This window comes from Ambystoma mexicanum, chromosome 6q (assembly GCF_040938575.1).
Source record: "Ambystoma mexicanum isolate Mex_15411 chromosome 6q, UKY_AmexF1_1, whole genome shotgun sequence".
Classification (NCBI taxonomy): Eukaryota; Metazoa; Chordata; class Amphibia; order Caudata; family Ambystomatidae; genus Ambystoma; species Ambystoma mexicanum.
This window is the reverse complement of record NC_090937.1, coordinates 1,450,765,565-1,450,783,196: the sequence shown is the minus strand read 5'-3', so window position 1 is coordinate 1,450,783,196 and position 17,632 is coordinate 1,450,765,565. Positions and strand designations below refer to the sequence as shown.

General features: G+C 44.5%; 1 protein-coding gene across 4 annotated transcripts in view; it reads left to right on the top strand.

The window, feature by feature from the left end:
* The window catches only part of MAEA (macrophage erythroblast attacher, E3 ubiquitin ligase), a 1,045,966-nt gene that overhangs the window by 832,911 nt on the left and 195,423 nt on the right, over nt 1–17,632 (top strand). For all 4 annotated transcript variants that reach the window (XM_069632159.1, XM_069632160.1, XM_069632158.1 and 1 more), the window contains one exon: nt 3,904–4,037. In XM_069632159.1, the coding sequence (XP_069488260.1) occupies nt 3,904–4,037 (134 nt within the window). The remainder of the gene's footprint in view (nt 1–3,903; nt 4,038–17,632) is intronic.

Genomic DNA, 17,632 nt, shown 5'->3' with positions numbered 1-17,632 from the left:
TTTCACCGTACTTCTTGATGCTTTACCAAGCTTCTCAGTGCCCTGTTGGGGGTATGGGCAGCAGAATAGATCTTGGTATGGGATCTGGCCAGCCTAGGGCGCCTTCTGTTGCCCTACATTCTAGCTATATTCCGCTACCCCTTCCCTAGCAGCCCCTCCAGAGACGAAAAATATTCCACCGTGCCAGGAGGCGGATGTACTCAGAAATATTTCTCTGGCGAAATTCACACACAATTACACTTGTTTTAGTGTACATTGTAGCTTAAAATAGCAGGACCATTTTGCTGTTGAAAATTACAACACCAGCAAATACTCTACGTTGAGATTTCTCTCCAAGTTAACTACTACTGAGGCATGGTCGCCAACGAAAAGTGGGACAAAGCAAGCACTGTTTCCTGCTAAATCTCTTTTTAGATGTGAGAGCTCCAGAGCCGCCTTCAGCAACTCATTCTGTGTTGTGAACCAATGGTTCTGGCAGGTTTTCTGGTAAAACTGGGTAGTCCATGCTCTTTAGCAGGATTCTGAGGATTACATCAAATATCTCTTGGCTGAAATTGCAACGAACATTCCTACGTCAACTTGCTGATCTAAATGTGTTTGGTACTCCCCTAGCCCCCCTCTACATTCCTATGCAAAGTAGCCACGTACCCTACATTCTGCCTTCAGAACTACTCTATGTAATCTCTAAATATGCAAATACTGGCTTCAGTCCATCAATATTAATCCTATTATATGTCTCGTCCTGTCCCGGGAATATGTTCCTACTCTTACCCCTTTATCACCTGAATAGAATCTATATCATTACTTCAACCCCCCCCCCCCATTAGTGCGACCTCGAAAATGCAGACTTTTTTTTTTTGGACCTCTTTGACACCACATATATGCAGGAGGAGACCCCCGCACCCTCCTACTTGTATCATATACCATACCCCCTCCCACATGTATATATGTGATGTAAAGGGGGTCGGAAAAAACTATTAGCATTTTCAGCAGTGGCGCTTATGGGGGCACAGTAATGGTATTCTTCCTCTGAATATACACCATTAAGTGTTTTTTTGATGAAGTGCCTCCATTATTTTTCCATTATTGCCTCCTTTGTAAGGTATGTCTTTTTGTTATGACACCTGTTCTCCAATACCTGTTCTCCAATAAATGAAAATATAATACATGAGTTGCCCATATGTTCTCCCACGCTGGCCAGCTGGGTCATGCGTCAAGCTTAGGATGACACGACTGTGCTGGGCTGACTTGCTTAGGGGAGGGTAGGTGCATGGTTTAGTATGCTTACAATGTGTTGCTAGCCTGCCGGACCCATTGAAGGGGACTTTGGTGGATGGGCAAGTAAGTCTTTAAGGTCATCATTTTTAGCCTGTAGATCAGATTACATTCAGTGCTGCAAAGTAGGCTTTGAACTAGCACAATGGAAGTAACCTATTCTTGACACAGAATGCAGATTTGCCCATACTATTTGTACAGGAAAATCTTTTTTCTTTTAAAGCAATATGGTGGCAAGAATTCGCCTTTTCATGGAAGTCAATTTGAAACTTTATTAGTGTTAGTAACCATTATGTGCGTTCATTGTATAGATTTGTTTTGTAATAGTAGAAGCTAGAAGTAGGGTGTTATTCAGGGTGTTTGCTGGAATGTTTCAAGTAACCCAAGTATGTGGCTAAGAGTCGTTGGTCCCTCTCCTGCTGTGTAAGTTGTGTCTCCTTTTTCTTCAAGGCGATCAGAACAAGACTGGGATGTTTAGCCTAGGCATCGAGTTCAAGGATTGTAACAGTGGGAAAATTACGCGACATGTTGTGTGGTTAGGTGAAAGGTTTGAGATTTTGGTTTGGCACCACATAAGGCAGTGCTGCTATAAGAGGAAGTTATTTGAAGTAATAGTCAGTGGAAGTGTAGTTAGTTTGGTGTGTTGCTTTGATTTCAACAGTAAATTAAAGAGGCATTAGTCTTTTGCTTCCACTAAATTAAGACTCATCTATACAGAATGTATAGAAAAGCAACCTTTCGCCATCAAGTGCGAGAGCAAGCAATATCACCTCTGATACCTGTTGGAGGTAGAGAGCAGCCAATATGAATGTTGTGATGGAGTCTATCCTTCTGTCGCTAGAGGATGGCACATGAGTAGTCAAAACATGTATGCCCAGATTTGGAGTGCGCATTTATAATGCAAGAATGGAAGAGAAAAGATGTGTAGCATGTTAGGCGGAAACTGACATAAAACCGCAGGAAATGTACTATTGTAACCTAACCTCTGTGATGGACATACGTGTTTTGGTATTAAATCTAATTTCAGAACTCTGACGTTGGTTTATCTGCATTTTCAACATACATGCCGGGAAGTATATTTGTGTACAACCTGCCCTGATGACTATGGCTGAACCGAGCCATCTGTATGTCTTATGTATTTAACTGCCCGAGTGTTTTTCCCCCCTGACAGTATGTAAAAGAAAGTGGACCTCGATTTCTTTTGTATCAATGAAGTGCCCAGTTTGGGAAGATAGCCAGATACCAGCTTTGAAAAGTGGGGTCAACATGAACACCAGCATGGCACAAACTTTAAAACGAAGCAATTGATCCAAACCAGAGAGCCCATATGGTTTTTGTAACATGCTATGACTGAATGGAGTGAAGGAATGAAACACAAACAGCAGCCAGTAGAGGTGATAAAGCAGAGTAAACTGGGAGCAGGCCAATCCATATCTAAATGAGTAACTGAGTTAGATGACCAAACAAAATCCTGATCCAAATAGCCTGTCTAGAAAGAGGCATCCCAAAAACACTAACAGTACATATTAATTATCAATATTGAGAAGGTGGCTTTTATCAGTAATGTTTTCCATTTAGAAGGATTTGTTCTAAATGCGCAATAAAAAAAACACTAACCTGATATTAGAAAAATGTGGTGTTAAAGTGCAAGTGTTGGGTCCTCCGTTAATGTTATAGACAGTCAGAAATGTAACTTCAGTGCTTGTGCAATATTTCATCCACATGCTCCGATTTGTGCTTGGCTGTCCCAATGTCAACTGAGCGCAAGCTAGTTTCTTTCCCAGTACTCTGACAAAGGCGGAAATATAATATTCCAAGCACCATTTCTGTTCTCCTAGGTCAATGATTGCCACCACAGTGGTCATTAGAGCCCCACGAATGGCCAGTGTCAAACTGTGCATCACTGGGGGAGCCAGCATTTCAGCCAAAACGGCCTTCAACGGACTTTGTGGCGCCCTGTCATGCTCCCGTGAATTGAGGAGCGGGAGAAATCCTTTTAAAGGTTTTTTTTCTCAAGAATGTTCTCTCGAAACGTTGGTCTCTGAATGTGTTTTGTGAACTGGTCCCGTGAAAAGTTTATACTACTCCTTTTTAAATGAAATTCTCAGCTGCTAGTTCTCATTAGGGCCCGCCTTTGCTGCCCTACATTTTCTAAGTGCGTCACAGAATGATCTGAGCGCTGACAGAAGATAAGGATAGAATACTGGGCTTGGCCCCGTTTGTGGCTATATAGACACGGGCATCCTATCCAGAGTGCCCCATTAAGAAGATTAGTGCAAAAGGGCTGGATGCATGACAAAGGCCTGGTGAATCCGGAAAGTTGATCTCGGAACATATGTTGCACGCCATATGTCTACATGCATTCGTATATATTTAGACTATAAAGTATATTTAACTTGATAAATTGGCGTTTCTACTGCCGGATTGTGAGGTGCCAGATAACATCTCACGATTTATTGTAGCAGAATACATGTTTTCCTGTGATCCATCACTGTTCCTACCCATTTAAATCGGCAATAGAACACACGATTAAATGCAAGAGACTATTGTCCTGGTAACCTGCTGGCCATTTTGCACAGATCTAATATTTAAAATGTATGTGACATGACTTTTTCTCTGTTTCAACAGGATCTCTTGGACCCCGCACGGTGGAGGATGTTGATTCAGCAATTTCGATATGATAATTATAGGCTACATCAGTTAGGAAATAACTCGGTCTTCACAATAACACTTCAAGCTGGCCTTTCAGCTATAAAAACCCCGTATCCTTTTACAGTAAGAGCTCTGCTTTGTCAGTGATGCTAATGTAATTGCTAATTGTTTATTACCGTATGAAGTCACAAGGCTCACCAGTTGTGTAGACAATTTCTGGTAGAAAAGTCCTATATCGTCCTTTGTCCATGTCGTTGTATGTCCCTCCAATGCTTTCATGCTTGAATGGCGCAAATAGATTCCAAACTCTTTCCTTAGAAGACATTTTCTTGCAATAACATAAGGTAAATACATTTAGTTGAACTTGTAGCGTTATGCTAATGTGCTTTTATACGGGGCCAAAAAACCACAGTAGTGGTTTTAGAGTGCTTTGGCTTGTCCATGGAGTGGCATACTGTGCCCCGTCAGGAGTATTCCAGAGCCTAGTCTGCTGGAGGAAGGAAAATGAGCAAGTGGGAGATAAGAGGATGGGAAAACAGGAAATGGATGCTGCAAACCAAGGGACGCAGAGATGCAGCAGGGGAAGGAACACATTTTGTGAAAGCATGGGTGCATGTCGGTCCTATTGGGTGGACACATGGTTCTGCAAAAGGTGGAAGGGGATATGTCTTAAAATGTTGTGATAATTGGGTTGTTTCTCCAAGGAACATTTGTTCGTGCACAATATAGTTTTGGATGAATGAGGTGCTTGAGAGTGCTTGGGCAATCCTGCAAGTTTGGTGCCTTGTTTCCTTGGGCATCTTGTTATATTGTATCCCATATCAAACACCAGAATTTTCTGTGACTTCTAAGTCTGGGCCAAGAGTGGCGCAGTCCAGAATTCACGGTGTTGGTAACAGACGGAAGGTGCCCCCTCTTTACTTTGTCTAGAAAACGTCCCTTACACTTACTGGGCCTCATTACGAGTCTGCTGGTCCGGACTTAACGTTGCCGGTATAACCATACCAGCACCGTTTACCGGATTGGCAAATTCCGACCTTTGATTCTGGAATACCACCACCAGAAACCGCCACCGTGCCCGATAACTGCGAAGGCAGAGAAAACCCCCAGTTTCCGGCAATACGTAACACCATCTACCACACCTCTAACCCATACGAAACCAACATTGGCACCTGGTACCGGTATATAGCCGACTGTTTACTAATCTGGAGAGGTACTGTGAATCAACTTATGGATTTTCACCAATGGCTAAATCAGCAGAATATCAACATCACTTTCACGATGCTGTATAACACAAAAACCATACCCTTTTTAGACCTGGAAATTCAACTCCAGGAAGATGGAACATTAACTACGAAACTTTTTAGAAAACCAACGGATAAAAATACCCTTCTGGAATACCAAAGTTACCATCGGGCCATTTTAAAAGCCAACCTCCCAATAGGCCAATTTCTGGAAGACTACAAGATCATGGTAAACATCCTAAAACAACGCCTGGAAGAAAGAGGTTATCCAAAACAACAAATTAACATGGCATACAAAAGGGCAAAAAACAAATCGCGACCTCTGTCTAAATCCACTAAATAGAACAACAAAGGAGAAAATAACATGTGTAACCACGTTCAGCCGATTAGTCACAGTCTACAAAAGCTGGTGATAAAAAAACTGGCACATAATAAAAACAGAAGATTTCAATCCAACAACACTGAGGTTCGCATTTAAAAGGCAAAAGAATCTTAAGGACAGCTTAGTCCATACTTATCCCAAAGAAATCCGCAAATCGGATATGTAAAGAACATTATGGGAATTACCACCAGCTACTGGACATTTTAAATGCGGCAATTGCTCTGTTTGCCCTCTGACAAAGAACCTCAAAGAGATTACCCTTAAAGGGAAAGTGTGGCAACTCAGATCATTCACCAATTGCTCTTCCCAATGGGTGGCATACGCGATCATGTGCCCCTGTCAATTATTGTACATCGGAAAAACTAAAAGACAAAACAATGGATAGGGGAACATAGATCAAGCATTAGAAATCAGATCCCCAATAAACCACTGGTGGCACATTATACACGCCTAAAACATAAACCCACCGGAATATTCAGGTTTATTATTCAAACAGTGCAGATCTCAAGAAGAGGAGGTGACAGAGATTTAGCATTCCGCAAATGCGAACAAAAGTGGATTTTTGACTTGGACACCGTATAACACGGTCTTAACTCAGCAGTTGAATGTGGCATTTTCTTCTGGAAATAAGTTTTCCTCTTATACATCTGAAAAAAAGATGCAACACATCCCAGAAGAGACTGAAAACGACCAGGATGCACAACGTGTACCAATATGGGCCTCCATCAACTTGGTTTGGCTCCCTGGCCATATGTATCTTGAACTGTAAGCTAAGGAACATATAAAAAAGGAAAAATTGCCGAAATCCAGTACTTTTTTCAATAAATAGGAATTTGATTCGGTTTTCCACTTATAAAAAGATTATAAAAAGATGACAAAATGAATGAGGACCCCGTCATGTTCGACAAAGGTACTAGCCAAAGAAAGACACAAAAACAGACCACGTCTGTTTTGCGACGACATGAAAATTCACATCTTTTGCCACACGAAGCAGATATTTAATAAATATGTATGATAAACCAATCGAGCCACGAAAACCTGTGCCGTGCATTAATTAAATAAGAGGGATGAATGCAACAAAATGCTCGAAAGGCAATCGGGCACTCCTTCCAACATGGCGGCCTTTTTTGAGGACCAAATAACACATAGGCAGCTAGTCCAGTGCCCGATCACGCGACTCCATTTCCAGAACAAGATGGCATATAGAAGAAATACACATCCAGGGCTCAAAACAAGTGACAGAACCAGACCGGGTGTCCGCAGAAGATGTGAGAAGGCAGGCATTCCCCTTCCGACGTTGAAGGAAAACGAGCAACCGATTTCCACACGCCGAAATGTGAGTAGCTAAGACCCAGCACTGTCTCCGCACACGAGAGGTCGTAATGGCCCTTCAGAGATATAAGGAAATAATATAAAACGTCTTGACTACATTGAGGCCAAACAAAACGCACCATTGACACTACGTCTCTATGTTCAACAGGGAGGCGGTGTTAACCGCGAAATTTATAAGAAAAAAGAAAAGGCTGACCTAAATACCTAAGGTACAACGCCAGTTACAAATTGAAAAAGACTACATCTGCAAAACCCTGGAAAAAAGGCAGGTCAGTACATGACAAATAAGAAAATAAATGTTATGTAATTCATTAACAGATGAACCACTAGAAGTAATACAGTTCTTTCTGTATAAATAGGCCTAACTACCGTCAAGGCAGCAAAAAGCAGTCACTCCAACCAGACTGCAGAAAATTGAGGAAGACCTCATAATCACCTGCAAAATCACTTATCCCCCAAATATATGGAGGGCAGTACCTAACAAAGGTTTAGCGTCATGCAACCTACAGGAAAGAAGTAAATCGCCTGCAAAATCGATAAACGCTCCAGTCCAACCGCAAGATACTGACAAGGTCAGTGGAATGTATATACATAAACCGATTAGTTTCAGAATCTACAAACTTTTGCCATGAATGTGTTTAAAAAAATGTTTTTAAAACAGAAATGGGTCTTTTTGAGAACAATCACTAAATCACAATTTCTACACTTTGTCATTGATCCCATAGTTTGCGACAAATTGTGACCTATTGGGGAACCTTTTTTGAACCTTGTGTCGACCAATTAAGAAATCATCTGTCCTGAAGAGGGCCATACTAAGACGAGCGCAACACCAGGGATGGTGTTGATGGAACCAGTCAACCGAAACATATGTAGACATCCGTGAGACAACAACTGTCTTTTTTCATCAAAGAAGGACAATAACAAACTTTCTTTAGAGTAAATGAACCCCCCCCTTAATGCAATAGGAAAACAGTTGAGCATTTGCTTTTGTCTGTGTGATGTATTGTCACTCACTAACTACAGTCACCAACACTATTCAGTATTGAATATCTTTGGACCTTTTTAAATCCGGTTGTATTAAGTGCCTTGTGGAAAGCACCTATTACCTCTACTTTTTATTGAACATATTTGAATAAAAATGTATTCATTTATGTGTAAATGGTTTGGCAATCCATGATTCGTATAGGATATGTGAAATAGAGAACATATCCATACGTCCTTTTTCTGACAAGCTATCGAGGTGGACTGAGAGAGGGGCAATTGAGTTGTTGTTTTTTGTACATTGTGTGCACATGAGGCATTCTGCATAGACCACATCATCAGTGTCTATTGACTGACTCCTCTATGTGTGTACATCACTGCACAATGCCATACTCACCAACCACTACTGGCCGCAAGGGCAACTTCATATGCACAGCAAGTCGTTGGGCAGTGTCCAAACGCCAATGTGGACAATGACCCAGGAATGGAAATCACCCATTGGTCAGACCACTGCTTGCCCCATATGGATGATTGACTAATGACACATGATTGCACTGCATCTGATCAAGACATGTATACCACAAACACTGACATGTTCCCTACATTTACATCCCATGTAGGTGATGCAGGATATGCACTCATGCAATGGCTGATGATGCCCGTATGGAGGCCAAGGAACAGGCATGAGGAGGCGTACAAGAGGGCACACGTCCGCACACGTAGCATGCTCGAGGGCCAGGTTCCGCTGCTTGAGCAGATCTGGCGGTCAATTGCTGTACAACCCAGTGAAGACGGGTAAAATAGTGCTTGTGTGTGCCAGGCTGCACAATTTGTGAATGCACAGGAACATTCTGCTGCCCCCAGACACAGAGGAGGATGATGGAGTTGATGATGAAGCTAGGGATGGCTCCACTCCTTCGCAGGGGGGGGCACAAGATGGTCAACATGCACGGGATACTCATTCGCATTTACTTTTCAGAGACTGTACATGAACAGCATTGCATGAATATGATGATGTACTGTGGGATATTTCTATCCATGCTGATGCGCCCCACTGCACCCCTTTGCCAATGGGGAAAGAAACAGCCAAAAATGGTTGCGCTAACCCCTGTGTGCGCACAAATCTACCTAACTGCGCATGGGGCACACTCACCAAAGGCTGCACACCCCTGCCGCACAGTAAAAGTGGGGGTGACAACAGAATTCTCACTGCAGGAGATTGCCAGTGGGTGCGGTTACCTGTAACATGAAGCAAGGCCACAGAATTGGGCTAAAAACTGAATGTCTTTTAAAATGCAGCTTCCCCAACCAATTGCAACCTTTAAAGTGCTGCTTTGGCACTAAATACAGTCATTTTCCAAGTGATCCATTGAAATTAAGTGTATTGAAATGTTAAAGGTATTTCTACCGCGTAACGTCACCAACGCAGTTGGTCCCCAGGCGCTCTGGCGATCTGTAAATGATGGGGTGGGGTGGGTTAGTAAGGTGAAGAGGGAGTAGGATAGTGAGAGGAGTGGTGTTCTGTTGGCAGCTTCAACTCGGTATAGACCAGATGCTGAGCTTTGGTGCAGGTATTGGATCGGTGACAGGCCGCGTGTGCTGTTGGTCTGGCTTATGTGTTGTTGCAGTGTTGTGAAGTGCGTGCAGCTTGTTGTGCGAGAGATGGTTGTGTGTGTTTGAGTGAGATAAGTATGCAGAGTTATATGTTGGTTAGTGGGTTACCTGACCTTTAGCATGCTAGCATTTGCAGTTCTGTCCCAGTGTGGCACCAGTTGACCCCCACAACTCTATCTGGATGCGGCGCAGGCCAATGTTTAGAATTCTATCTGGGTGTGGGCAAGCCAACATTCACAGTCCCATCCAGATGCGGCGCAAGCTAGCTTCTAGAATCTGTCCAGGTGTGGGCATGCCATCATTCGCAACCCTATCTGGATGCTACGCAGACTGGTGTTCACAATTCCAAGTGTGGCACACGCCAACATTCCAGTTTCATCTAGGCGCGGGCTCGCTATCCTTCAATCAATCCCATCTAGATGCGACGCAGGCCAATGTCCACAATTCTAGGTGTGGCCTGTGCTATTCTTCAGGCCGCTCAGAGAAACCAGGCCTCACTGACTGACAGCAGCTAAGAAATGTATTTCATGAAAAAGGCAACCCAGCAACCTTTATTTCAAGTTCCACAGGGAAAATGCAGCTAAAAGTAGCAACATATAATAACTGTTACGCTCACCTGGCTCCCACAGGGGGACGGTTGGAACTGGATAGCTGCGGCCTCCACCAACGTGAATTGTAGTGCAGAGATGACTGACTGGACTTGCCTGCTCAATTTCGTCTGCTTGACCCATAGGAGTATTCTCCTGAAAGCGGAGAAAAGGAATTAGCCACCCGTGGATTGAGCGAGCACACCCCCACCGTTTTCCCACTAATTACCTCCGATATTCCCTTTCACAAGTCTCACCTTATGGTTTTGAATGATGAGCTCTCCATCCTGCGTGGAGTGCAGGGGCGCGTAGATAACCAGTTACTTCACTGGTCCGAAGGACTTGTGTGAGTTCCAGACGAATATTGACTCCGAGGTAAGTGGCGAGGAGCCGTAAGTATTTGGTTCTTAAGAGTTCAAAATGTCTGTTATTCACTCTTGTCCGATTCCTTCCTTTGTCTTGCAGCTTGATTCGAGAGGAGGTTGTCCCGTAGCAGCTGATTGCGCTTAGGTAAGAGTCTGTGTTACCCATCACTGTCCGGTAAAAAAATTCCAGTGCTTAACCTGTTGCTTTCTCTCTCCTTACAGGTGCAGTGTACGACGATGTGGCGTGTAGAAGAATATTATCTCCGGCGGTAACTCGGTAAGTCTATAGTGATAATTGAAATTGTCTTTGTTGGTTTTCCCTGCTCACCTTATTGTCTTTCTTCGTCCCCTTAGGTGCCGGGAGTTCGGCGATAAATGATGGAGCAGCACCGGGTCGTGGAGGTGCTGTGAAGACTGGTAAGTAGAGCGCGGTGCTGCAGCTGGCGGGGCAACGTGCACAAAATAGTCTTTTTCCTTGTTCGGATGCGCGAAGGATCCAGGATCAGATGAAGAATGAAGGTAATGTTCTTGCTCTAACCTTTTCTTATTTCCCTTCTTTCTAGGAGCTCCGGATTCGAGGCGGGCTTGGCAGAAGACTGGATGCTGGACTGACAGCATGGTGAGCGTTATGCTGCAGGATGCAGAATAACGCGAAGCGTGTGCTGCTCATCGGGCATGGTTTAAATAGCCTCCAAAGTAGTCCCAGGTAAGAAGTTCCCCAAGACCACACCCGAGTAAAAAATAGTCCCTGAATCAAAGTAGTTCCTTCCAGGCCTCACGTTGGCTTGGATTCTTTGCAGCATGGTCTGCATGAGGTAAGTTTCTTCATATGAGCCAGGCGCCTATGGCGCCAGGACTGATCCCATATCGGAGCCTGGCGCCTACGGCACCGGGATTGAACCCAAATAGCCCCTAGCCGGGGTGGCTGGGTTTTCAATGGGTGTCTGGATGCCTGCTCCCTGGAATGATGGACTTGGTCTGGATGTCCGGGGGTAGGCATCATGACAATAACAATTGCAGAGAAAACTCCAAGCAAAGGCTGAATACTTCCAGACTGCAAACAAATTCCAGCTCAAGGACAGAAATGGTGCTGAGTAGATGTGTATGCTGCAAAGGAAACTCTGATGTAAAAGACTCAGTTTAAATAAGCTTTTTCTCTGAAGAAGTGCAAAATTCACCTGTTTAAAAGCATGTTTTTGTGAAGGGCTTAATTCCTTTAATTGTCAAAATCCCCTATAAAACTGTCTCTTTTATGTCTTTAAGATTCACCTAAAATCTTTCATTTAAAAGCAGCCCAGTTTGTAGTTAACTGGTTAATTCTAATTGGCCAGTGCCCAGCCTGGGAAAGATGACACTTCATGTTAACACTCTGCTGCTACCAGGAAGGCTTAATTGATGCTGGAGGTTCTCGCATATTTAGAACCAAGGCCTCATTAGACATTCGTCTATGGCAGAGCCAAGGACAATGGCAGGCTGAGCATTGATCCCTTCTGGGGAGGGGCAGGAAACTTCCCTTTACGCCCCACCCTGATCAAAGGGATTTGACAGCTGTTTGTTGAAAGGATAGAAAAAAAAACCTGCTCAAAGAAATCTGTTTAAAATGCCTATTTGTGATTAAGTTTTGAAAACCTTTAACTTTGCAACATGAAGGAGGACAAATCTAAAAATTGGTAGTTGTAAATCTAATTGTATGCTCTTTCTGTGGAGACGTTAGTGAAATCTGTACTACATAAGGAACCAAGTTTACAGGAAAAGAATAATTGTGGCAAAACTTTTTATGCTTTAAATATAATATTGTATATCCACGGTCTAGGGGTAATTGCCCAGATATGTACTGAATTAGAAATCGTTAGTGTTATGATTAAAATGGACAAAATTCCACAGAACGACACAGCTCTCACAGAGATGGGAATTGGATGTAAGGATAACTCACAAAATATATAATGTATGTGTCCGATTTTATTAGGGGGCATATTTATAGAAAAGTGCATTTGTGCAAAAGTTAAATTGTGGTTCATATCGATGTGGGAGTTCCTAAATCACATCATAAAGATGACCGCTCTTTTACGAATTCCAACCAGAACAAGGCAAGTGCCTTTGACCACTCACAGCCGTGGGGGTGTGGTTTGAAATTCTGCCCCTACCATAAACTGTGTGATGTCACTTGGCATGATAAATATAGGAACGTCACCACACATACACACACTGATTCCTGACTACCTCCTGATTTCCGCACAGCGCTTTATTCCTGACTTCATCTTGTTCCTGACTTCATCTTGTCCTGATCTAGACTACTTTGCAAAACCCAGGCCCAGCATTTGCTGAACTCTTTTCAGATGGGCCCAAATCCAGAACCATCCCAAAAGAACTTCAGGAATTAATTCTGATCCAGTCTGGCTTGCTACCATACATGCTTGCTTACTGAACTCGCCATCCCGCTAATCTACCGTGTCCAGAGACCGGAAGGGCCAATCCAATCCAAATCCGGTCTGATGTGCCAGTCAAATTGACCAGAACCACCCAGCTGACCATCCTGCCAGAAGTGCCCTGCTGCCGGTAGACCTGATCCGGGATGACCACAACCCTGACAGTCCAATCCTAAAGTACAGTGGACTGGAAGTATAAACAGGAATCGTAGTAAACCATAGTATATATTTGCCTTGTCCTACCACAATCTCAACCATTCCATCTTTAACTTCAGAACCCTAAAATTGCCAGAACCATTCTTGCGCTGATTTTTCTCATTTGTTTTACAAAATCATAAGCCAGTACTGATTTTGATTTAGTGAAGTAATTCCCAGAATTGTGGAGATTCACGGGTGGCATTCTTTTTCATAGTCATTAATATAGTTTAACCCAATCTGTCATTTTTAAAACCGAATTTCTACTTTTCACTGTTCTATTTTTTTTTTCAAAAACACCTCTCACTAAAAATTCCATAACTTCTTGAATTTTATTGCTAGAGACCTGATTTCGACTCAGTTAAACCTAAGATCTCTAGCTACATCCACAACTAACGGAACTGTATATTTGACCCGTTTTTACTAAAAATCGCATAGTGAAATTTTGCAGCGAATTTGCATGTCTTTTCCCATCCAAAGTGTGTTTTAACTTCCATTCCGATCTAAAGTGTGTACTGTTGTTTATCTTGTAGCTCATGTTTGTTAGGACCTGTTTAGTATTGCTCCCATAGGACTTTTTATCAATTTAAGCATTTTTGCACACTTTTTATTGTTTCACAAAGCCATTTCCTTTCCAACTGTGAGTTTTTAAAAGTGTCCAAGTTCCAATGATGATTTTTTCTCTTGTTTGGGGACGGAAGATAGTATTCCGACACTGTATTCTGTTGTTCATTCCTGAATACCTGCTGCTCACTTACATCTGTGTAGAATTGCTCATGTATTCACAAACCAAAACTGTCTTTTCCTTGTGTTTTATCTTCTGTGCTGTTCAAAAGTTACTTCAATTGCCTTACTTATTTTCTGATTTGTATTGTCACCACATTGGTGATTTCTGATATATATATATATATATATATTTCTGATGTTTGTTAATCTGCTTAGAATCACATGCTGTGCATAGGTCCGACATCCAGTGGTCACTGCGGAGTATTGCATTTTGTTCTTCGTAGTCGAAAAGGGGACGTCGACAAGGCGTGTCTGTAACACTATCCCTATAGTGACGTGCGTTGTACCCACAATCCCTCACGCGTCGAGGTCCCTCAGATTGTTTTTTTCCGCCCAGCTTATGGTCGCCTTACGCGGAGCTCCTAGAGAGACATTGCTAAACAATTACTACGGACCTCGGTCCTTAATATATACTTATTGTTAAAGATCCCTCCCCTCGACGTTAGCTGTGAAGCTGTTTCTCTGCCGAGCAAGTTTTCGACTGAGGAGAAGAGACGGAGGAGATCCTTCGGCGCTGCCGAACACGTGGCCAGGCCTCGCCGGCCAACATACAGTAGGGAGAGTGGGGGTTTCAAACTTTTACCTTCTCGTCGAGAATGTCTTTCTTTCTCCCCTATCTTTCCCTTGGGGTTGTTATCACCAGTTTTTATTGCCTCAGCTATGGAGAGGACACCTTTTAAGTTTTGCCCACGCTGTAGGGGCAAATACACTTGGAAGGACAAACACAAGCTCTGTAATCGTTGCTTGCCCCTCGATCATAAAGAGGACAGCTGCGCGGCCTGTAAGCTCTTGAAACCAAGAACTCTTAAAGAACGGAAAGTTAAGAGGTGGGCGGACTACGCGATGTCGAAGTCAGTTTCCTCACCCGCCGCCGCTGTTACAGAAAGTGACGAGGAGGGTGATAACTCGACGTCCGTTACGGAAGTCATTAACCCCCAGAAGGAGCGCTCGCGCTCCTCGACCCCGACGGGCTCGGCTCACGCCCTGCTTATGGGGATGAACACCCCGGCGACAAGGACGCACACAGACCCCATAGGCCTAAGCACACAACCCACGGCTCTTCTTCGTCCAGGACGAAGGATCCACCAGCGCTGAAGGGGACGCAGGGCACTCCGGCGTCTACCTCAGACCGCAAGGGTCTCAAGCCCCACCCGCAAACGCAGCCGCGACCAGAGATTGGGCTTTTATCTAATACGGGCGCTACCTCAAAAACATCCGACGTAACGCTCCATAGAGCGGCCGTCGAAAAACAACGCACAACGCAGGCAACGCCGACTCCAGAACTCTCGACTGACGAACTCGCCGTCTAGAGTCTGGCGAGAATTGTTTCGAGGACAAACGTAAGCGGACGACGAAACAGGCGTCGAATACCGCACCCAAGGATATAGAAACGCCGAAAAAGCACAAGAGTAGCCAGGAACTGCCCCATCCATCTAAAGGCACTTCTGAACTACCGGAGGGCTTTTCTGAGGGTGACGGAAACCTTTCGTCGACGTTGTGGGAGCGTTCGAAGCGTTTTGAAGGTGAAAACACCGATTTCCCCCCTCTAGACTATTCAGGGGTTCCCCATGAGACCCTGAAAAGACTCCATTCTTGTATGGAAAAGATGGAGAGGTTTTTGGGTAGCCAAAACCCACCCACACCCAAAAGACCAAGAGAATGGACCCAGGATGACCCTAGGGTCAAGATTCCTAGGCTGTTTCCCCCTTCTATAGATGCATATGACCTCACTGAAGAGGAGCAATACCTCCAGGAAGATGAGTGTTTGGGTGGAGAGGAAGAACTTGAGGAGGAGAGGTTTGAGGAAGACCCTTACACTAGCGCAGGAGCTTTTGAAGAAGATACAGCTACCTCACAGCCCTGGCACTCCCCATCAGTGCAGCCTTGGCAATCCCCATCAGTGCACTCAGACCCTGATGTCTTTCATCCTTCTCCTCCCAAGGACTCACCTACTGGGAACACCTCCCCCATAGATGACCAGCCTTCACTTAATGCACTATTGCGCAAGGCAGCAGCGCATTTTGAAATAGACACAGGGAAGACCCTTCCGGACATAGACTTTGTAGAAAAGGTTATTAAAGAAAAAGCCCCGGTCAGCCAGTCCATTCCGCTCCTGGCTTCTATAAAGAGAAGAATAACTCCTTCCCTTTCCAATCCGGCCTTAGTCAGAGGGGTCAACCCTCGGATAGAAAAGCTCTTCAGCCCTTCGTCTTCTGACCCTTTGTACATCAGGGGACATTCTATTCCGGACTCTCTGGTAGTGACTAACACAAGGAAGAGAGCGGGGGTACCACTATCTACTAGTGAGGCACCACCTGACAAAGAGGGCAAGAAGCTCTATGCACTTGGGAAGAGAATCACGACATCCGCCGCCTTCTCAACCAGGATCGCGAATAACAATTCCCTACTAGCTAGCTACGCAGATGCACAGTGGAGCAAGCTGCGCAGCGAAGCAGAGGACGCACCAGAACCCCTGCGTTCACGCCTGTTGGCTACTATATCAGAGGGAACTCTTGTAAACCAGGGCATCGTAAAGAACTCCTTAGATGCCACAGAGACAGCTGGCCGCTCCCTGGTTCAGGGAATACTTCTCAAACGCCATGTCTGGCTGCGCAATTCGGGATTTAAGCCAGAAACCCAGGCTTCCCTAATAAATAAGCCCATAGAGCAAACACATCTGTTTGGGAAAGCAGTTGATGAGGCCCTAGAACATGCGAAGGAGTTTGATACCATCAAGACTCTTGACCAAATTTCTAGGCCACCTAACAGACGCAGCTATGGCAATAGACGCTCCTTTCGTGGCCAACGCCAGCAGCAAAGCCAACAACAATTTTACTCTGCTACCAACTGGCCCTCTAACCAAAGCACCCAGTTCAGTCAAAGAGGCCAACTCCGTGGCAAAGGAAGAGGGCGCGGCTCCAGTCCAAAAGGCCCCACGCCCAATACCAACAAATGACCCAAAGATTCGGGTCCCCTCTCATGCATCACCGGTCGGGGGCCGGCTAACATCGTTCCTTTCAGCATGGGAGGGAATAACGTCAGACCGCTGGGTATTATCCACCATAGCCCACGGATACTGCATCGAATTCAACGGTTCCCCGAAATACAGACCCCCACGGAACCGACGCATGACACCGGAACACCTCACTATTCTTCTTCAAGAAGTAGAAGAGCTACTGAAAAAAGAAGCTATAGAGGCTGTCCCCCTATCTCAGGTAACAGAAGATATTTATTCAGTGTACTTCCTTGTACCCAAAAAGGACTTAACCATGCGCCCTGTATTAGATCTGCGCCCAGCGAACAACTTTGTCAAACCCCAAAAGTTTCGTATGGTGACCTTGCAGGAAGTAATCCCACTGTTATCACAGGGGGATTACATGACAACACTAGACATGAAAGATGCATACTTTCATATTTTAATGTTGCCAGCGCACAGAAAATACCTCAGGTTCAAGATAGAGAACAAACACTATCAGTTCAGAGTGCTACCCTTCGGGATAGCATCTGCACCAAGGGTATTTACGAAAGTACTGGCAGTGGCAGCGGCCCACCTGCGCAGATTATCCATCCCTGTTTACCCGTACCTCGACGACTGGCTCATAACAGGGGATTCTTACGAAACATGCTTCTCCAATACCCAAAGGACCGTAGACCTTTTGTCCCAACTGGGCTTCTCCATCAACGAAAAGAAGTCCAGCTTAGACCCCAGCCAAATCAAACAATTCCTAGGGGCTCTAATTCGAACAAAGGACGGCCTCGTCTTCCCCTCCAACGAGAGGGTCCAAAACATGCT